Below are 22894 nucleotides of genomic sequence, written 5' to 3'. Positions count from 1 at the left end.
AAGTAGCACAGATGTCTCCCAGAGAAGAACATTCTCATTTCTTCCCTTCTTGCTCTGAGATTGACAGATGATTCATTCTGATGATTTTTAAAGCTTAGGGTCTGTGTACATTTATTCTTTAAAAGAGGTATATCTAGGATGTAGATGTATACTCAAATATTTACATTTAAACATAGATTTGATTGTCAGTAGCTTCACTGGTTTAAAGAATTACAACAGTAATTGGTTCAGAAAATTAATTGGTTTTTATCTTGCCTTTATGCAGAAGTCTAAATCCATGTGTCTAGCCTTGAAGACATACAGCTATTTCTTTAGCTAATTCTGACTTTACATAATTTCAAAGATAACAAGTTCTTGCTGGCTTCAATATCCAGTGAAAGTGAACCCATCCAGATGTGGTTTTCATTGCTAAAGATGCAGTGGTTAATTTGTAAAGATTCACTTTCCATATCTTTAGACAGAAAAGCAAACACTAAGGGATGAAATGATTGTCTAATGTTCAGTGATAAAACACAGAATAGAAATGATGTAATTTGCTATTCAGCCTGAATCTTTTCCTGGTGGCTGGTCTCAGTGAAAGGCAGGGGCTCAGTTCCAGGTGAGGCTCGTTGTCTCTTTAATTCCTGATTGAGCAGGGCTCAGCTGGGCTGGCCCCACCTGTGTCCCTGTGGGCTGAAGGCTCCACTTGTGCCCTTTCCTTGCTGCTTCAGACCACTCTGGCAGATCAGCTGTGCTGGGAGGTAGGTGGGTTTTGTTTCATCCTGGTAAAACTGCATTTTTAACTGAGTAATGAATGCTTATGAACTCGGGTTTCTTAGAAATTGCTTTTAATGGCAAAGGACAGTGGTGAAACTGCAAACTACAATTTTCCATGAGCAGCAGAAGGGATCACAGTGCTGTTGGGTCTTCAGGAATATTCATCATACTGAGAGCCTGTAATAGCCCCAGCTACAGTCTGAGAGGAGCTACTTTATTCTGCTTTTGGTTAATTTAGGTCAGTGTGTGAGACAGAGCCACTCTTGTCCTTGGTAATATGAAAAGATATGATTCATTTTTGATTAACCAATAAATATGTTAGAGAGCATTACATTCTTTCCAAAAGGTGACTTAGGGCACAGCTAGGACATGAAGAGTACTGGTGCTGATGAAGTTTGAATTCATTCCCCTGAGGTAGAAGGCTTTTTAAAGCTTTTTTCCCTCACTCACTCACCAAAAAGAAGTGAATGTAAATATCCAAACAGTCTCAGGAAGTGAGCCTGTAGGCAGAGAGAGTATTTCCTTATCCTCCACATGGGAGACATGGTGAGAGACTGTCTGGCTGCCAGTAAGTCACACTTGAAAGGAAATTTTTGGGTGTTATATTCCACAAAGTACAGTCTGGTTCCCCATGAAAAGTGATGGAATATAAAGAGTATTAGAGGTGCTGATTTATATATCAGACTGGCTGGAATAACAAATGATTTTTTGCTGCTTAAGTGACGCAACTTGATATGCCTCATGAAAACACCTTTAATGTAATTTGCTGTGAATTAAGGTATTTTTACAGGAAACCTTGCTTCATCTTATTTGGGTGAACACTTTAACTTCTAAAATTGTTTGTAGGTAAGAAGTCTTTGGCTTTGAAGTAAAACCAGTCCTTCATTTAAAATGAATAGGCATGCTGTTGAAGAAACATGAATTCTTTATTTTACATTTGTTTTCATTTTTAATAGGAGCTGCTATTTGCTATCAGCCTTAAATTTGCAGCTTGGAATTTATGTGCAAGTAACTAGCTAAAAATCCAAAATCTGATTTGAGTAGGTCCAGCTTTGGTGAGAGGTTGGGAAGTACTTTTAACAAAAGATTGTCCCTCATCCATATGTTCTTTTCCCAATAGAAATGTCTAAAGCTGCAACAGTTAAGTAAAATTTGCTTCTGAGGATAGTAAAGTTGAAAAGGAAATTAGGTCACTTGTCTACAGTTTAGTGACTTGAATTGTATTTGGCTTACTTAGTTTCCAGTAGTAATTTGTTGTAAAAAGGTGAATGTGAAGCTATAAATGCATTTCAGAGTATATTTTTTTGTGATAACCATTATCTCTGCGTGTCTTCAGCACAAAAATAGGTTCAATGAGTCAAATACCTTAGGAATAAAAGGACCCTGTGTTGGATGTCATTAGGTTTAAGTTAATTTGTTTAATTCCTGAAGAAAACATGTCCAAAATATCCACAAGTGTACAAGCCTGTACACACACACATTTACATGTTTATCATAAATAGATGCTTTGCTGCTCTTGCACGTTGCAATGACATTCAGACACAAGTATCTATCAAGTCCTAATTAGCACTTGATAAGACAGCAGGTTGAGCAGTTTTTTCTCTTTAGCTTACCTTTATATTTCTTTCGGCTTCCATTACTAGTTTATTTAAAAAAAAAAAAAAAGTGGGCAAGCAATATATTTTCATCAGGATGGAAGTAAAAAAGAAAATGTATACTATCAAATCATATTTTTTTCTTAAGAGCTGACTACACTGTATTGAAATAGGCTTGGGGTTTTTTTGTGTTCTTTCAACCTTGTCTTTAAATTTATTCATGTTTATTAAACTTTACTACTTCACCTAAAGGCACAATACTAAACATTGTATATGTGAATGGACTCTCTGTACAAAAATAGCAGTTCTTCAGCCTGAGCTGTTCCCCAGTGCTGGTCAGTGTGCTTTGTGACATGGGCTTCTCTGTTTGTGCTTTCAGGACACTAAAGCAGAGTGCAGTTCTGGTGTAGAACCTGAGGACAGAAAAGTAAGTGACTTGTTTTAATGTGATTTTTCAGGCACCTCTAGTAGCTGGGATTTTCTCTGGCTGTTGTTTGGGTTTTTTGTTTAATTAAACCATGTGAAATTATTTTATGGTACTTTATGTGTGTGTGTTTATGTTGTATTTTTACTTCAATGGGGACGGAACAGTCTTACTCTATTAAATGTACTTGTTAGAAATTTGAATAACTGCTTTTTCAGAAGGGAATTATAGTCTTAATCTCTTTATACTACAAAAAGCTTAAAAGGCAGTTTCACTTCCTATTCTTAATTTACATGATTAAGAAAGTTATTTTGTGTCTTTCATGATACAGTTGTCATACCATGTTAAATATTTATAAGACTGCAAGATGACTGTTTTTTCTTGCTGTATAAGTAGTACCTTTGAATCTTTTTTTTCCTTTTAAAGGATTGATTAAAACAAATATTTCCAGTTTTATTTTCTCTGGACAAATATAAACCAGGTACAAAATACGTTTTCAGTTGCGTTCTTCATCTTACTCATGGTAAAAACTAACCAAAAAACAAGGTCTTCATGAAGAAACCTTGAGCCTAAAAAAAAAAAATTAAATTGTCAGAAATAAGTATCAATCCAGTTTTAAAGGGAGTAATGTGTTTTGTTTAAATATCTGTTGCTCCTGAAATTTGAAAATCTGGATTACTAGATCTGTGCTTAGGGTATTTCTGTGTCAAGTAGTCCCTGAGTTTGTGGAAGTGTTGAGCACGTGACATGTGATTTAAAGTCTCTAACTTCAGCTGGTACTCACTGTCCCACTGGAGCTGCAGGTTCTTAGCATCAGCTTTCATCAAACTCTCCAGGTCCTTCAATTTAGGCTCTTACTCTTTTAGAGTGTGCTAAAATCCAGGCTGGGACCTTACTTCTAAACCCCAAGTTTTGATTTTTTTTGATGTTGGTAGTGACTACTAAAACTGCCCAACCCAGAAGTTCTTTTTGCAGTGTGAATTATGGGAAAAGGTGTCAGGAGCCTGACAAGCTTTGGACAACAATTTATTAATGTGCTGTATTTCTTCTTCCTTGAATTTCAACTTGCCTTTCATCTAGCAGAGGCACCAGCCTGTTGCCAGTAAACTGTGGGGTTTTTAAAGGTGTATGATACTTTGGTTTGTACCTCAGTGGGAATTACAGGAGATGTGTGTCTGTCTGATACGTTCTCTTGTGACTCAGAGTGACTGCTCTGAGCTGGGGTGGTTTCCTACAGGGTTATTTCCACCTTCATTGACTCAGCATATCCAGCTTTCATATGCAGAGACTGCAATTAGCAGAAAGGATTGTCTAGAAAACCCCTCAATTTTTCTTCTTCCTTTTGTTATTTTGTGGAAGCACTTTGAAAGAGCAGAAACGTGATAAACACCTGTTGTTGCATGATAGGTTTCATTTTTTCTGTGTTTGGTCCCAAAACCGAAGCTTCCACCAAGTTTAAGTGGCAGTTGTTCTTTCTAGTCCAGGGAGAGAGTTACCAGTGATCATCAAACACAGATACATCAATCTTGATTAATGCTAATGCATTGTTTCATGTTTGTTGAAGGCATCCATTAAGAATGGAATGTAATTCATAAACCTGAAACATTGTAAATAAATATTTTTATTTCCTCTAACTTGAAATCAAGACAAACTACTGCAATTAGGGCACGCATCATTAGTATCTAATAATTTGCACTTCCATAATGAAATATACTACTAATGAACTATATCATTAGTAATTAATGGGAAATTCTCCCAGTTAACCACAAAATACAAACCTGCAAGGTGCCTTTTCTTGTGTTCCTTTTTTCGGAAGTTTCCTAATCTGTAATTTCTGAAGTAGAAATTTATGTAGCCATGACCAAACCATTGCCTGGAGGCAAACTCAAATTTAATAGCTGTACTTATTATTTTGAAATCTATTATTCTGTAAATTACAAAATAGCAGTTAATTATCATAACCACCTCATCACTGTCATCTGTCTTTCCTTCCATTGTCTTCAACTGATGTTTTCATGTAAGATTTTTATTTATTTTCTGCAAGGATAAAAGCTCCCAGGTTTGAGAATACCAGGTGACAAGTAATGCACAGTCTGCTCTCTCTGGCCTGGATAATTAGGCATGACTAAATTGCCTTTACCATTCCCAGCAGAGGACCCATAAGTCCATGTACAACTCATTTCCTGCATAGTGAGTACTTTTTTCTGCGTTTGTCACACCCGAACTTTCTTGTATGGATCTCAAACTACCCTTCTGAACATCACAATATTGGGTGTTTAATGAATCATGTGATCACAGAAATGGCTCAGCTGTGCTTCTTAAAGAAACATATGTAGAAAAGTGACCCTTAAATTGTCACAGGAAGAAACCTGTTAAAAACATACCAAGTGTGATTTTTGTAAAAATACAGTGGTATCTGCAGCTAGCCACGTGATGTTTTTGGAATTTGAGTTGTGATTTCAAAGCCTGTGTGATGTTTTGCTATTACAAGGACGATGACAGATGGTCAGGTTGTTTTTCCTTCTACCCATGTTTTCTGATATAACTCTGTGTGTTGGACACAAACAAAATGATTGTGGTGGAAGGCAATTAATAAGGGTATTGGCTATTTTGCCAAGAGGTAGAGCACATGGATCCCTTTGAAGTCCTTTCATTTTATATAACCAAACCATAGTCTGTCTCTAAGAAGACTTCTAATGTGTACAGCCTATCTGTTGGTGTTGCTCTTGCACAGCTCCATCATCTCCCATTACCTGAAAAACTTGCCCCTCATAAATCTCTCTTGTTTTTTATTTAATCTCAGTTCATATCTTTACTTGGTCTGAGCAGTTATCTTTTTTTTACTCTGCAATTGTCATCTTATCACATTAATTCATGGTAATGCTGTTAAACCAAAACTCTGGTATAAAGTTATCTCTTCTGACATCCTTTGTCATTTCTACCTGAAATGGAAAAGTGACGCCGCAAACTGAAAGTTAACTCAGTGACCTTTCTGTGCTGGGTAACTTTGTCTCAGCTAGTTTTTACTATGCTGGAATGTTTTATTCTTCAGCTCTGGCTGTTTAATTTCTGTTTTATTTTAGTTTATTCTTCCCCTAACGGGGCTGTGCTGGCTGTAATGTGCAGTGACATTCTCCTGCCTGTTCCTTGCAAGCAGCAAAATGCCCCCATTCAGCAGCAGCTCAGCACCATTAGCGAGGGGCTCAAGGTCACCCAGGGTATCCTGCTGCATTTTCCCTTCTGGAGAAGGGAAGGAGCTCACTGAGACAACGTTTTTGAGACACATCTTGACTTTAAAATTTCCCACTTCAGAGCTGGGAGCAGAGAGCTTTATGAGAGCTGTAGAGTTTATGGGAGTGCATTAGGGCAATAACCTGATGGGTCAGGAAGTTAGGAAAGTTCCCTGGAGTGACATAATGTTTCATTACTCCCTCTTACCTGCTGTGGGATATGGGGTAGGCAGTAATGCCTTTGCTTTTCTCTGCCTGCTGTGGAAAATATTTTATATATATATATATATATATATTTTAGTACCTTCTGTCAGTGGATCTCAAATTACTTTACAAACAAATTAAAAACACCTATGAGGAAAGTACTTACAGTTATATGGCTTGAGGTACATATGGAGAAGTAGAAGTGTGAAGGGCAGATGTAGGCAAGGTTATAAAGTGTGTCTGAGACAAAATGAGCAGAAAAAGAAACAGCATTGCAAAAATAATTTTTTTCTTTGTCTATTCAATGGCTTCTTGAAGGTTTGGGTTTTTTTTAAATTTATCCATAGTGATCATATTAAGATGTTTTTCATGGAAGTTTAAGGGAATTTTTTTTTTTTTTTAGGAGAAAATATTTATCCAATTTCTCAAATCTTCTTCAGATTACTGTAGAATGGAATTAGTAGGGGTATCAAATAGTGAGGAGCTGATAAACATCATGGAGGGACTGAGTCAACTGCTAGCATCATAGATGTGGATTTGTTATTATACTGTTTCCTTTCATGGTAGTCCCTTTTTCTGCTGTTTAGGGGCTCTCTAGCAGTGAATAGGAATAAGTGTCATTTTTATTCCCTTGTGAAGGCATTGTGCAATCTGTGTAATTGTGTAGATTATTGAGATGCATATTTAGTCGCATTGAAAGAAATTATTTTTTGTTCTGAGAGAAGATCATAGACTCAAATGGATTGGTAAGGAAGCATCTAAATTGTATTTGGGTGTAGATTTAGAGGAATCTAAGGAAGTTTTGAATGTTAATGGCCCTTCTGGTGTCTGACAGAGTGAACAAATGATTCCTGTTTCTTCTGCCTCTTTCACTGTGGTACAAACAGTACCAGGTGTTGTTGAAGCATTGCAGGACAGGACCACACAAAATGTAGAGGGTTACAGAATTCAGGAACCAGGGGGAGTAACCCAGAGGGGGAATAATGAGCTGCTCCAGGAATAGCATCCTCCTGTCACAGCACTGCAGATGTTTCCCCTGACATCTCAGCTCATGTAAGTCAGATTTATGTGAGGCTTCTTGAGCCTTCCTCAGTACAGAGCTGGAAGTTTCCCCAACTTCCACAAAAGGGTAAAGTTATCTGAGGGGTGTGTGTTGTTTATTGCCAGAAAAGTTACTTGAAATTCATGGCTGATTCCATCACAATTACTTCAATTCAAGATATGTTGCATTCCAAAGATCCTAAAACTCAGGAAGTTGAATCAAACCCATAACCTACGTCGTTTAGGCAACGTTTATTGTTATTCCTGCTACTCTTAGTGATATTTTTAAATCAAATGATTTTATTCTCCTTTATCTTAGTTCTATGTTCTTTTCAAATAACAGCAATGCTTCTGGAAAAACAGGGAGCTGAAAGTTGCCCTGGAACTTAAGACACTGCGTTAGTCAGCCTAATAAATATTGGCAATTCTAATGTGAGGAATTGCTCAGAAATCCAGTCCATTTCCTGGCATGTGGCTTGACAGAGTGCAAAGTCTTGCTGCAAAGTTTCCTGGTATTTGAATGCTCATAATGTCAGCCCTATTACTGCTCTCTTGTTCTTGCTGTCACTGACATGCAATTATGGGATTTCACAACTGAAGTGGTGACAGTTGCTCCTCTGTGTGTGTGTGTCTGTCTTTCCCCTTAATCCAACTCTATCTAGCAATCTGTAATTTGATGAAGTGGAATTGAAGTGACAGGCGTGACAGAAGTGCCAAAACAATAATTTGACCTCCCACTGAAGTGTCAACGTGTTCTGCTGCATGACTTTGACATATGCTGAATACACAGGAGGGACATGGATAGTGTATTTTCTGTGCTGCAATACCTGGTAAGGCAGGGTGCTAAAAAAAGCTTTTACTACAGTGTGTCTTTTTGCCAACGTGTTCCATCTTGAACTGTCGCATCTCCTATCCTTGTATTACTGAGTATAAACATGATTACTGTTGCAAATAAGTTCTATTTTTATTGGGAGATTTTTTTAAAATCTTCATTTTGAAGATATTTTAATGAAATTATAATTCTGCGATTGTCTACAGAATTATTTTTCAGACTTTATTTTGCCTTTTTTTAAAAATCTCTTCTGCATTGAAAAAAATTCCATTAAGTATATAACATAGTCCTTCTAATAACTCCTAAAAAGCTCACCAAGCTAAAAAGAGCATTCTTTTGTAGGCATGGATAAAATATTTTGGTATCAGTGAAGTGAATATGTGCACAAGTTTCCTTGGTATATGTTCATAGGTACTGTACCTGCATTGCATACAAGTAATTAAGTTTCACCTGGGCATGAGGGAGGGGGCAGAAGACAGAAACTTTTTGCTTTAATACTTGGCTAAAGGTAAAGTTAAAATATTGAGATTCAAGGGGAAAAAAATCAGAAGGGTGAAGGAAAACCAAAGTCCGATTTGATGCTAATTACCTGTGAGAATTAACTGAAAAATAATTAATGGAGACTCAAGCTTTGCTGAAATTCTGTTTACATCTGGCCATTAAGTTTTCCACAGGTATAAAAACGGGGGAATCGGCTTTTGAAGTTATATAAGAAAGGGAAAAGCCCACAGATCTATAAATAGGAGTATGCTGCTGTCTGTGTTTGTGAACCAGTAAAACTTCACAGCAATGGGACAGTGCAACTTTTGCTACTGTGGTGGAACAGTTCCTTTTAAAAGGTTTGGGGTATTGTCAGCTTTTCCTGGCCCAGACTCCTCAGTGTGTGGTTTTCTATTGTTTACACGTGCCAGAGAGTTTAATGGTCACTGATACTTAAGGGAAAATAAGTTTCCAGTTGACAGTTCCTTCCCTGTCTTTTTTCTCACTTTTTAAAATAAAAATGTGGTAGATTTGATAAAGAAGTTAAAAACAGAGTTAACAACGTGTAGCTGTGACCCACCTTATTTGCAGGTATTTTTGTGGTCACGGGGTTTTCTGGACCAGGTCTAAAGAGCACTGAAAGGGGAGGGAGGCCTTACATTGGTGTGAGCAAAATGATCCCTGTACAGACAGAAGAGTCTCAAGTCGGGGGCTTTTCTTTCATTTAACTTACTGCCAGCCTGTGCTTAGGCATAGAAATGTCTTGTTCCTACATGTCAGTTTTCCTCTCAGTAAGGAGAATAGCCACTAACAGGCCTGTTTTCATGAACTATCCTCAAAGAGCCCTGTTGGTGAGGTAGAAATCTAGAGATCAGGTATTTCTCCAGGAAAAAAAAGAAGGGAAATATGAGTTCTTTTATGATTTCTTCTATGTCCTTGTAGTAGAGCTCCTGTTGAGACAAGCCCACAAACATGCTGCTGTAGAGGAGGTTGCAGTTGCTTTGTCTTTATTTAAACCTGACAAATGGTCTGATCTCAGGCTGCTTCTCTGTGGTGTAAAAGTTGTGTAGTCCCGTGTGCTCTTCACTGAAACTATTGTACAGGAAACTTGGAAATGGTATTTGAGATTTATGAGAAGAACTCAGTGCCCGCCACTGCTCTAAATCCTAAAATGGAGAGAGATAAATAACATTCCTTCTGTGTCAAATACTGTATCTCTGTGGAAAGTTTAAATTTTGGTATTGAAAAATTGAGTCCTTTTAGGAATTGAACTGCTGCTTATATTTTTCATTTGTTCTCCTTATAACCAGCATCAAAAAGATTCTGATGGAAATACTTAATATTATTAGGTATTAAAAATTTGTGTCTTTTTCTTGCTACTCCGTGTCTTCAGCATAACTATGGATGGGAGCAGAGGTTGCTCTGTGGGTCAGTTTTGTACCTGCAGCAACTTCTGTGTCTGTTGGACTGGCTTGGAATTTTACACCAGGAATGTTTGGCTCCAGAGGCTGGAGCTCTGTGATTCCTCCTCTTTATTAACCCCCTGTGTTGGTATCCACGTATTGTCCAGGATTTGGCTCGTTGTGGGGATTCTTTTTGGGAATTGAGGCTCTCTGAAAACTGTGATTCAAAGAGAAGTATTGCTTATGTTTAATAGCATTGTCACAGAGAAGAAGGGAAAGAACGTCACCCAAAGGATTTAACACACTGTGATGAGCTGGCTGAGGCAGTAGCTGAGTTACCCCCAGCCACCTGACAATGGGATTGGAGAGAGACAGGAAAGGTAAAAGCAAGAAAATTCATGAGTTGAGATAGAGACAGTTTATTAAGTGAAGAGACAAAAAACCCTAACCCAACCCAAACTGCCAGGAGATGCAGAAGAAGCCTCCAGCTGCTGAAAGTGTTTCCAGGAAGGAATCCCAGCAGCAGGACAGGATTCCTCTGGTCAGTGAGGGAGTGATGCTCTCGCCTCCTTCTGAAGCCATCAGTCTTTTGTTCATTCACAGCATTAGTTCACCTGTAGGATTTATTTATTTTTAGTCGAAAGGAGCCCGTAACTCTCTGAGCTGCCTCCCTTCACTGTGCATATTCCAGCACTTCCTTGGGAAGCAGAGGACACATTTCCACACTGCTAATGGACAGGGAAAGCCTTATGGCAGTTGTATGTGAATGTAGGTTTTTCTCTCATCTCGGCATACATTGATCAGATGCTTTCCAGGAGCACACGCATGGCAAGATTATCAGTGGCAGATTGTTTGCAGCATTTTTGAAGGGGACAGACTGAATCAGATGATTGTTTTGTTTGCCAAATTAATATCTGGGATGTAATCCAACCTGATTAACAGCATGGCTGTGATTGGATCATGAAAGGGTAAGCAGACATTTGGAAGGTTTTTTTATACCTGCTGGCTCTGTTACTTTCCCAGTAGCTTGAACATGTGCAGGAATATGCTTCTGTCCAGTAATCCAATTCATTTCTCATTGATTCCAGTTTGTCTTATGTTGTATTGGATCTCTTGCCAGGTAAATCTTTTCTCTGTAGCAATAGATGGCTTTTTATGGCTGCCTGGTGTTGGGCAGCTTGATCAAAACTTCCTAATTCCATTATTCCAGAACTGATTTCTTCAGCAATGATGCACAGTGTCTTTTCCTCTAATGAAGCCTGTTATTATAAGAGCACTTACATTTAAATTTATATATCTCTATATTTAGAAACCTGAATGTGTGCATGTTTCTGTAGTCTTTGAAACACTGTTGAGGATTCTTATGTAAGGAGTAAAATAAGGGTTAATGGATTTATTTTTCTTCCAATTTTTCTTACAGAGGGGTGTTTTATTGTCTTTAAATTTGATGGATAAGACAGAGACCGTGGTTTATATATAAACCATGTGCTTTCCAGATTAGATTGATGTAATCATAGCAGTTTTGCACAGTTCAGCTAAAAACTTGTTCTTCTTGATCAAGGTCAGAAAAATCCAGGGTTTCTGCCATTTATCTCTTCAGTACTGAAATAGGACACCCAGGGCAGTATTAAAAGGGCTGGGGTGCAGGCAATGTCCCACTATGTCATACTTGCTGTCTCACAACTCTTTTGAAAAAGATCAGGGATTATTTCTGAAAAAAAGATAGTATAAATGTTGCAGAAAGAATGCTGATATTTGAAGTCTAACGTGAGGCTTCTTTCATCCTTCCTTCTATCCCTCCCTATCAGCAGGCTAATGTACGAAAGAAAGTTCATTTATCTTTTTTTTCCTAGATAATGGCAATATGCATACCATGCAAGGAGCAAACATTTTGACTTCAAAACAATACATTTTTAAAAGAAATCTGATCTCTGTTACTGTCTTTCAAGACTTGATAAAGGTTGAAGTCTAAGGAACAGAGCAGGTTTTTTACATGTGTGGATTGTCTACAATCCAGCAGGGAACATCTGTTTCAGCAAATTTGTTTGATGTGTTTCTTAAAACTTTTTTATTTGATATGGCCTTTTGCTGAACAGGTGATTGCTTAATGAGTAATGCAAGACAAAATTTGCAGGGAGGGGTAAAATATTACTTAACTGAGGTGCTGTCACACCAGCTGGGTGGAGAATACTCTTTGTGCCTTAGAGGATCACAGTTAGGATGCTGTTACTGCTACCTCCTGAATATGTTTGCCTTTGCACCCAAAGTTTTGTGCTGTTTTCTTGTATTGCTGGCTGGTATTTCATTTGTCCTCACCTGCCTGTATTACTGCATTTCTCCTAAACAGACTCCATTATTTTTTGGCTCACAGCAACCAAAGGAAATCAGGTTTTGCTTTTTAACTCTGAGATGCCAGGTGTGGGAGGTAACATCCAGTCAAGAATGTATTGGCTGGCTCTTGTGACCTTGGCAAGTCAATATCTCCACCATTCTTTTTCAAAGCAGTAAAACACATTTCTAGATTAAAAGGGTTGGGTTTATGTCTGCTTTGATGCCTTTTCTCTGCTGTTGAAGATGCAAAATGCTTACTTGGTTTATTTCTAACTGACATTGGGATGAAATTTCTCCTGACAGTATTTGAGTTGTTTTCTTGAAAAGTTGGAGCAACTGAAGAACTTTGCCCTTCTATATTGGTGTTATTCTATAAAATGCTTTTGAAGAACTGTGATTCACTGTTTATTAAAATGTAATGAATTTTGAATCTTTGCTACACAGTCTAAGTAAAAAAAATGCAAAAGGTAAATTGAAAACCTTTAGGATCTGTATTGCATCAAACCTGTGAGAGCATTAAAATTCAATAGCACACAGAAAAGGAACTCTCCATGCCTTCAGGACAGCTTCATTTGTATCAAAGTCAAAATCTCTTCAAAAATATGTGTCAGATTAAGAACATTATTAATTAAGAACATGTATTAATTGTTTTAGTTCTGTGAAGTATGACGTTCTCCCTAATTTAGGGACCAAATTTTGTGTATTAAACTATCTTGTCTCCTGCCACCCATCCCACTGTCTTGGTTTTTCATGTGTTCTTGCCTGATGTTTTAGTCTACAACACTGACATGGTAATTTCCCTATGTATTTTATTGTAAAGGAAGAAGTCATTTCATATAATCACAGATATTGTGATGTAAAAATTAATTTTGTCTGCAACTCATTCTAGGGAGACATTAAAATGTGCAAACTTGTTTTTCTGCTTCCAGGTAGTTACGGAGCCCTCGTTGATTTGATACTGTAATTATATAACGTGACACCTTTGTTTTCTTAATTTTGCTCCAGCAGGTGGACTTTACTGAATCTGCCTTGATACTGTATTTCCCTTGCAAATAGAGCTTGTTTTGTCAACTCATCAAGTGCAAAAGTTGTCCATGTCCACCATGTACCTAGTTTTGATCAGAGCACAAATTAGTACATGCTTGTGTTTTCCAGCTGCATTTATTTTCCAAGTTCTGTCCCAAAAAGCTGGTTGTGTCTCAGATGAAGGCTGGTTTCTTTAAAAGAGGTCTGTGCTGTCACAGCCTTCCTACACTGTGCAGAATAACTCCCTGACACACCAGATGCTGGAGTTCTGGCCATTTTTTGTTTGCAGTGAGAAGCAAATGCTTTCAAGGGACGTGGAAATACATTCTTCAAATGAGCCCAGGTGACCTTATTCACAGTCACTGGCATTTCCAAATGAATTTATATGGAATGTTGCTGTAGGATTGAAATTCCTTTGAAGAACATCCAAAAACTTTGTAATTCTGGGCATTCCCTCAGTCCTTGCCATGGCCATTAAGATAATTCAGGCAGCTGGGTAAGGTTGCTCTATGTACATTGCAGCTGTGATTCCAGTGAGACTCTCTCTCTGTTCTGTGAGGAAAAAAGTGCCCAGTTACATCTGGGGGAAGGAAAGGGTGATGTGGGATCACTTGCAATGCTTCCAGCCTCAGCTGGAGTAGATGCAAGTGTTAGTTGTTGCTGTGAGGTTTGGAGATTACTGGGTTCCAAATCTTTTAGTGTTTGTTCCTGAAGTCAAGTCCTCAAAGGAAAGTGTCATAATTTTTAGAAGTTTTGCACAGTTTTCAAGATTCTTAACCAGTACAGACCCTGTCAGAGTGTCCATATTTATTTTGGAGGCTCTGTAAGATGAACTCCATTGGGAATTTATTAACTTTATGCCTTTAAACCAAACAGCAGCATACTCAAATCTGATCTGTTGTTCTCTGGCACAGAAGTCTGAGAACTGAGTCAGATTGGAACCTAGACTAAGTTATTCTGCTTGCTAATGAACTTATCTTTCAAAACATTCCTTGTACTTACTCTTTCACCTCAAACACTGCTTCAGAATTAATTAAAAGAGTTCTGAAACTTCATACTCACTTTAAAAAAGCTGTTGGTGTAAATACCACAAACTGCTCTTACCTTGCCTCTTACTTTCCTGAAACCTACCCATGCTTATTGTGAGTTTTCCCAGGGCCACATACATCATGTACTGGGGATTTTTTTATCTGAATTTTAGGACCAGACTGATGATCTTAACAGTCCTTAGTTACCTTAGTTACTAAATATGTCTCTCCATTACTTTTATTTGAGCTTTGTCTAAAACACCATTCAAGTTGGATTTGCTTACCCTTAAAGTTGGTAAGGTGTAATTCTGGAAAGTAGAGAGGTGCTCTAATAATCATTATAAGAAAGAAAATGCTGTTTTGGTTTTTTTTTCTGGCATAGTGAAGTACAGAGTCGATTATATATGTGTGGTTTAAATGTTACAAGATACGTAGTTCAAAACACGTTGTTGTAGTCTCTTAATGAAATATCCCTTTGTGCATTTGCCTCTAAGGTCCCCAATCATATACTGTTTAGCAATGTTTTTCAAATTACATTTGTAATTTATTTAACTTAAACTTTAAGCTAATAACGCTATTTAAAAAGACCCAAACCAATAAATGACAAAGGCAAATATTACTCTAGATTACGTGGCATTTCTAGCCATAGGTTTAGTCAGTTGATATGAATGTTCTGCACTCACATTCTGTGTTTACTTGAGAATCATATTTTCATTTATGCATTCAATGCTTTTCCGTGTAAATACTACAACTCCCCTCGGTATCATGTATTTTTGCAAATGTGCATAGTACTAAGGCTCGTTCTTTTTTTACATGTAAGTGTTTAGCTGGCTGCATTTCCCCACCTCATGATGATATAGCTTCCGTAGCCAGACGATGGCACTGTAGGCTAAAGAACATACCTGCCACTAAATCCTGTCTCCTTTTGAAACGGAATAGGTGTTGGTTTTATTCCTCACCTGCAACGACTTCATTTCATAATAACGTCTGAGTTATTTTAAGGCCTCTTCCTTCTCGGCAGAAGCCGTGGTCTGGGTTCTCCATTATTGTACTGTCATTGCAGCCCTTCTCTATGTTTATTGGACTTGGTTTAGATCTGATACAACACCAAAATAATTATTCTTACTGCCTGTGCATTATTTTTTAATGTGGTGAATCCTCACTCCACTAAAACTATTTTTGTAAGTGTTTTGCACAATAAAATTCATAAAAATGGATTCTCTTAGGCCACTCTTCCTCTTTCTACTTCTTTTTTTCTTGTTGTTTGTTGTGTGTAGTAAAAACTGAAACGTTCCAAGGGCCACATCTCTGTAATACATTAAAACAGTTGGAACTGTAGTTCCATGTTTATATGTTGCATCAAATCCATGTGTGTGACAACAGCTGCTCTTTTTCTCTGAATCACACAAGAGCCAGGCAATGAAGAGATTAAATTAAGGCATTGCAAAATGCAGTTTACTTTTCATGCTGGCCTCTGGAAACTACTCCTAAGCACTATTTTTATACACTTCAGCCCGAAATGAGAGCACTTTTTGTGACCAAGTGGCCTGTGACAGAAACCTCAGTGCTTTTCTTTCACTCTTTCACCTCCCTCCTCCTTTTCTCCCCGAACTCTTGATGTCATTTAGGCATTATTTGTATTAGATTATTTTATTAGAGGGAGAGGATTACTGCTGGATTTATGTATCTTGATAAGGATTTCCTTTTTATTTATTTATTTCTGTTCATAATGAGCAAAGAGAAGCTGGGGTAGCCAATTCTCAAAGCAGGAATGTGAATGATATAATACAAAGCTAGCTTGGAGGATTTGGTGGTAAGTAGGTGATTGTTCTGGGATGATGCTTTTGAAAACAGAGTTTATTTTATTTATTTTTGTAATAGTCATGATGAAATTCTTTCATAAAAGCAATTTTATTAACTTGTTCAAAACACAAGTGAATACATTACTAAACTGAAAGCTACACCACAACCTCCACCATTTCTGAAGCATTTGATTTTGCTGAGATTTGTGTTGCTCTGTAATATGATTGTTATGCTTAAGCATATTTATCTGAGCAGTTTTATTACCTGTAATAGCAGAGTTTATTTATTTATTTTTACTTATTGCTGTGTGTGGGATTGCCAAACAACTTGGGCTTTCATAACAAGGTTGCTGTTACAATATTGCTCACAAAAAGCATTTGCATGTGAGTCCCTAAGGGATGGGCTAATACACGACGCTTGCCATTTATATAAGGGAGGGTGAAATTAGCAGTGGATTCTTTTACTGTGGAACTGCAGTGTGAAACTCCTGGGGGTAAACCAGAGACCCACAGCTATTAACTTGCCTTTTCCAGCCAGTCGATTAAAGCCTGACTCGTGTGGCCTGCAGGGCACAGCACAGGACCTGGCTGCTTAGCCAGGCATTTATTTACAGCATCTTGGGGAGTTGAATGGGATTTTTTGACTGGCAAGCTTAACAGCAGGTGGGGGGCATAAGTGCCCTGGCTGTGTGTAGGGAAAGCTGCTTTTTTTCTGTAGGTATCATAATAAAGCAGTTTTCAGTCATAAATCAGAACTTGCCTGACCTGTGTTACTCCCTGTAACCTTTGTGCCACTGCTGATGAGCTGCTGGTATGATAATGGGCATTGTCTCACAGAGGGTTTGATCACCTACACTTGCTGATACAATTTCATGTGCCACACGAGCCCATTTGAAATCTAAGTTCAGTTGCCATTGCTGACATTAAACTTCTTATCAGCATTTTCAAGTCTGGTGTTATAATTGTTTACACACAGCCATTTATAGTCTGTGGAAAGAGGGATTCTAGTTGTTAGACACATTAATGACATCCAGCTGTGTTCTGGACACAACTGAAAAATAAGTTATCACACAAACTGGAAGTTGTGAGTTGACTTGGTTCAGCTACCTGTGTGCTGACAGCAGTCCATGTGTGTGTTTCATGCTAGCTGGAGTAGCTTCTTTGCCTGCCTGGCTGGAGAGCTGATGAACCCAAAGGGACCTGTGACTCTGGCCTTGGAAATCTATAAACTTGTGCAACAAAGCTCAGAATTTGCAAATTCTATAATGACGTTTGCCCTGGTTGTTGGGTTTTTGAGTTTTTGTTTGTTTTGTTTTTTGTTTGTTTCATTTTCCTTTTACTGGGTTTCCTAATCTTTATTTTCTCAGTAGGTAATGCAAAGTCTTTGATAGATAGTCTTGTTTATTCATAGTTTCCACCTGTTGCTGTTGTCTCAGCAGGCTGATTTTTATTTTTTATTGTACTTAAGAACCTGTTAAAAAGTTAGGCTAAATTTAGTATGTGTCATCCCTTTTGTAACAGTGCTCTCTGAAGGAGTAAAATACATGTTTATGGTATTTTCCAATTATTCACTAATTTGTTTAAGGTTTAATGAAGTTGAAATCAACAGTCAATGACATTTTAATATGGATATAGTGCACAAGAAATTTTGGTGTCTGGGTGTTGTATTTTGACTATGTCTCTGAACTGGGCCTGTACAGCTGGGAGTGGAGGTGTGCACTGTGGAGTTACCATTTACAGCTTTTAACTAAATTATTCCTAATTGCATTTCTATTAGTATAGTGACTCCTTGAGAATACTGAAAGATCTTTCACCATGAATAAGTCATCCAATGGTATTAAATATTTACCTGTCATGAAGTGGGAAATTAAAAAAAATAAACAAGCTGACAGATTCACTGTTACATCAGGGAGTTTATCTTGTAGAAAAAGAAATAAAGTGTATCTTACTAGGGCTTATTTTCTAACTTAATATTTTATGCTAAGTGCTAGTTGGTGAAAAGAGGTTCCTAAAATATCTCACCAGGTTGTGTTTTTGTGGTTTGTTTTTTTTTGGTTGGTTTTTTTTTTTTTTTTTTTTTTTTAGTAATTAAGACAGTTTAATTCCTTTTGAAAGTACTGAAATTACTGTACAGTGGATGACTGGATATTGCCTGAAGGGAACTAATTACCTGCTTAGTGAATTGGATGGAGAATTTGGCTGTTTGAGGAAGAATTCCTGTTCTGTTCTACTTAGGAAAAGTTTTTAGTCTCCTACCAGCTTCCCTGGCACAGGTTGGCTGGAGAAGCTGTGGCTGCCCCTGGATCCCTGGAAGTGTTCCAGGCCAGGCTGGACATTGGGGCTTGGAGCAGCCTGGGACAGTGGAAGGTGTCCCTGCCCATGGCAGGGCTGGCACTGGGTGATCTTTAAGGTCTCTTCCAACCCAAACCATTCTGGGAATTCCATGGTTTTCTGACGCTCTGATTTTTCTCAGTGGATTTTTGTGTATGACTTGTCTTGTTTCTTTTCCTGTGCAACCTCCAAGTACAATTTGTTGCTGAGAAGCCTCAGGACAGGTTTATTGGTTCACAGAAGAATTTTGTTTATTTATTTATTATTCCAGAAGCAGCTCATCATATAGGGACATGAAGATGGTTATTTTGAACTGTCTTAATTTTTCAGGCACACACAAATCTCCTTTAGAATGATCCCTGTGACATGGGGTTTTTTTTTATTTGAGGAAGACAAATGGTGTTAACTGTTGATGTGAGGTGTGTGTAATTCTCAGTTTAGGCACTTCTGGCACTGCTTGCTAATTCAGGTTTCCTGTTTTCTGTGTGCATTGATAATGTGAATCTAATGGTTCAGCCTTGTGCATTTGGTAAATATATTGGTGAGGCAAATAACAAACCAGTAATGCTGTTCTTCAGACAGGGCTTCATCTGAGAGATGGGAGGGGCAGGAAATCAATTCTTCTTATCTTTACCAATTTCTTGTAGGAGATAAGAATCTCTTTGAGTTGACACAGATTAATTATATGGATTATATCAGTTGTCTTCATCAGAATCCCTTGCTATTAAATCAGTCTTACTAAAATGGTTAATATACCATCCTTTTGAGCAACTCGTACCTTCTTTGACAAAACAGTATTTCATTTGTTACTTTCTTGTTTAAATTATTGTTTTATTATTGGAAGTTTTGGTAAAGCAGATCCACTAAATTCGAACTTAAAAATGTGAAATCAATCCTGACATTTAATTAGATGTTCCAGGTTCTCTTCAGTATGAACATGAAAAAGGAACTGATATTCTGAGGTCATGTAATTTAAAAGTGGTCTATAGCTGTCCTTTAAGGATTTTGCTTTATTTAGATATACATGTGCATTTATGGAAACATGCAGCTGCCTTAAAAACTCTCTGTAGTTCTTACATATACAGTTTTTTAGAGTACTTCTTTAATAGTCTGCTTTTTGAAATTTCTTGTTATCTCAGTCTTAACTCTTGCATACTGAATAGCAGGTAAATGGTAAAAAAGAATTTCCATTTCTACCTAGATGAAAATCTTGAAAACACGATGCAAGGAGTAATAAATGCAAAAGGGATAAAAGGGGACAAATGCACTATTGTTTCTGTGACGGTATAATTACAATCCTTTAACCACGTACTAGGGCTCCTTGGCCATCTTTAGGGTGCTGGAGTTTATCTGGATGTTGGAAATAATCTCTGGAACAATTGTAACACTGTACTGGTTTATTTTACACATTAAAGGTACAAATGATTTTAGAAAACTGTTCTTTTTGTAGTTTTTGTTTTTATGGTGCTGTAAAGTGGCATGTCATTTTTAGTATAATTGGCTTTCTTATAAGGGAAAAGTCAGACACCTTCAGTGTTCTATAGAATATGATGAAGTTTTTAACTGAAGAATACATAAAAAAAGAATGTTTGCCCAAGCACATTGTTCCAGAGATAAAATGCTGCCTTAGCTTCCAGTGGAAGCAGGAAAAGAAAGACTAATGATGAGCCTCTACCATGAGTTTTATTCAACATGCCCAGTGACTCTCTGTTCTGTTCTTAGAATTTCCTCTGTACAAGAGGTGTGCAACTCATCTGTTGCAAATGCAGAGGAGGAAATGTGAGGGACATTTCCAGGAGCTTTGAGCTCTTAAATCATTCCTGTATTCTAATTTTGTGAGAAACATTCTTAACTGGCTTTCAGTTTTCGTGTGGCTGCACTGTTGTCTACAATAATGGTTCTGTAATGGTCTATAATAAAAGGGTTCTTCTTTTGTCAGAGCATTCTGGTGATGGGCAGAGGGCTGGGTGTCCCCAGGAAAACCATCCCTTGAAACATTTTCGGGTTTTCAAACAGAAAAGAGTTTAGAACTGGTGACCTTCAATGTTCTCTGCAAAATTACCTGTTTTAATGAGGGGAATATGATGGTTACAGGAGCTGGCTGAGGAAAGAAATGTATTTATTATCAGTATGCAGGTTTTTTGTTACCTGATTCCTGTGCATTGAAGCAAAAAAAAAAAAAAAAAAAAGTTTAGCTGTTTTGCTCTGAAGTGCTCCCATATGTGAGTTTTCACTCTCTCCTAAATTGAAGAGATATGCATAGTTCCAGATAAAACAAGCAAAATACTTGAGTGCATGGAAGAAAGGAAACAATATTTTCACAATCTGTTTTCCCCTTATAAAGCACCAAGTTGATGTGGTTTAAGTGTAATTTTTCCAGCCAATTCTATATAGAAAGCATCACTTATTTAAAAAAAAAAAAAAAAACTTGGGAAAAAGCTCCATAAGTTTTTTTTAAAAAATTTGGATTTAATAGGGAAAACTGATTCGTTTCTGGGGAAACAATAAAATTATCTGCACAAGTTTATTTTGATGCTTACTATATACAGTTTTCATGTTACACTGTCAACTGAGGTTAATGCACATGTGTAAGAATAAATATATTTACACTGGCAAAGATTTTACCCCTCTAGATGCTGGAAATAAGCACCAAGATGGAGGTAAGTGGGGATAAGAGTGTTCTCAATTTTTTGTTGCTGTCTGTTAATAAAACATGAAATATGTAAAGTGTTGTTTTCTAATGACTCCCTTTATAAACTACAAAGCCTGCAAATGCATTTAGTTATTTGCTGATTATAATTCTATAGTAAATCAAAAATTACTGCACAAAAACACTTCCGTAAAGCCAGCTCAGTCTTTTTAAATGATGGTCTGGAAACAAGAGATTCTTTATTCTTTCCCCTGCTTGTTTTTCCTTGGAGTAATGAAAAATGAAAAATGTTGTGTAAATGTCAAAAACGTCGTCAGGAATAAATCCTGGGGGTTGGTTAATGAAACCTTGGTGCCTGGTGGTGAACAGCAGGCCCTCAGCACTCCAGCAGGCAGCACCAGGATGCTGGGAGCAGTAATATCTCAAGAACTGTGTACCACATTCCATCAATGATTCCTCATTTTCTCAAAGTCTCCCAGGCACGTGGCTTAAGCTGGAACTGGAAGCCCCACTATTACCAGCAGATTTGTACCTGTCTGTACCATGTATTAAAAACCAGAGGATTTGCATGAGTTACACTATTTGTTCTCTGCCACAGTTTCATTATTGAATGTGTTATATAAACAATGTGTGTGTGTAATATCTTGAAGTGAGATTTTTGCTCGTTTTTATGATGTCAGATGTGCATTCTGGGCTGGCACAGTTGCACTGAGATACAGCTCATGTTAATGGAATAAGAAGAACAGGAAACTGAACAGAAAAGTGAAAAATAAAGCGTGTGAGATCTGCAAACAGGACAGTCAATAGTTCAGGAAATGCATTCTTTCCTGTTGTAAGATCCAAACTACTTATGTTGGGAAGTATGTCCCTAATGAGGAAATGAAAATTTCTCCTAAAAACCTTGGGTAGTCAGGATAGGTGCCTGCATGCCTTTGTTTACAGGGCAGGAAAGGAATCCAGGCTGGCTGGCTGAGGGACCAGTGCTTGCCAGCAAGCCCAGTTCCACATGGACTGTCCACAGGATTGGCACAAGCAGTGCTGCAGGACAGGGCACAGATCCTGTGCCATTTTCACTTCTGCAGTCTGAGCATGTAGCAGGAACGTCTCCTTTGTGTGCTGCCAGCCCGAGCCTTTCTGAGAAGGACCTGGGTGTTTACCTTGAGCTGGGTGGACTGGAGAATGCCTTGCTCTGAGCAGGGAAGGCCAGGGCAGATGTGTGTCAGTAGCCTTGAGAAGAAACGCCCCACTGGTGTTTGTTCTCAACGTGCAGGAGTTCATGGCAGAAACGGCATCCTCTCTCGTGGAGTACATTTACAGAGGGGGGTGTTCACATACTTAACAGTTGGAATGATGAGATCTATTTAGGAAGGAAAAGGAGTATTTGCTGACTCTCAAATCCTGGTTGAATTTGCACGCAGTAAGTGGGGAGAGAAGTGGAAATGGGTATCCACTACAACCAGGTTCAGCTTTTTCAGCCACTGTGGCTTGTCCAGTTGCTATCAGGGAAAAAAAAATAACCTGGGCATCTGTTCCTCAGAACTTGTTAAGACTGTGGAAGCAGTGGAAAAGCTCCTGAGCGACCAAACAGCTCTTTGTGTTTTGCTGATCTCCTGGGCTGTGCTGTGGTGTATTTCTAGGAGTTTCTTTACAGGTTTTAGAAATAAATTCAGAGATTTAGCTTTCAGGAAGAGATCTAAGTTAAAGAATGTGCAGTGTTTTAAAGCAAAAGATATCAAACTTCAGTTGAAAGCTAGAAATCAG

The 22894-nt window shown here is 37.9% G+C and overlaps 1 protein-coding gene across 2 annotated transcripts in view; it reads left to right on the top strand.

The window, feature by feature from the left end:
* RBFOX1 (RNA binding fox-1 homolog 1) overlaps window positions 1-22894 on the top strand; it is a gene marked incomplete at its 5' end in the record, with an annotated part of 1111952 nt that overhangs the window by 592382 nt on the left and 496676 nt on the right. For both annotated transcript variants that reach the window (XM_082292358.1, XM_082292365.1), the window contains one exon: window positions 2731-2778. In XM_082292358.1, the coding sequence (XP_082148484.1) occupies window positions 2731-2778 (48 nt within the window). The remainder of the gene's footprint in view (window positions 1-2730; window positions 2779-22894) is intronic.

Source organism: Coloeus monedula (genome assembly GCF_965178545.1).
Source record: "Coloeus monedula genome assembly, chromosome: 16".
In the NCBI taxonomy this organism is placed as follows: Eukaryota; Metazoa; Chordata; class Aves; order Passeriformes; family Corvidae; genus Coloeus; species Coloeus monedula.
This window is presented reverse-complemented; position numbering and strand designations above follow the sequence as displayed.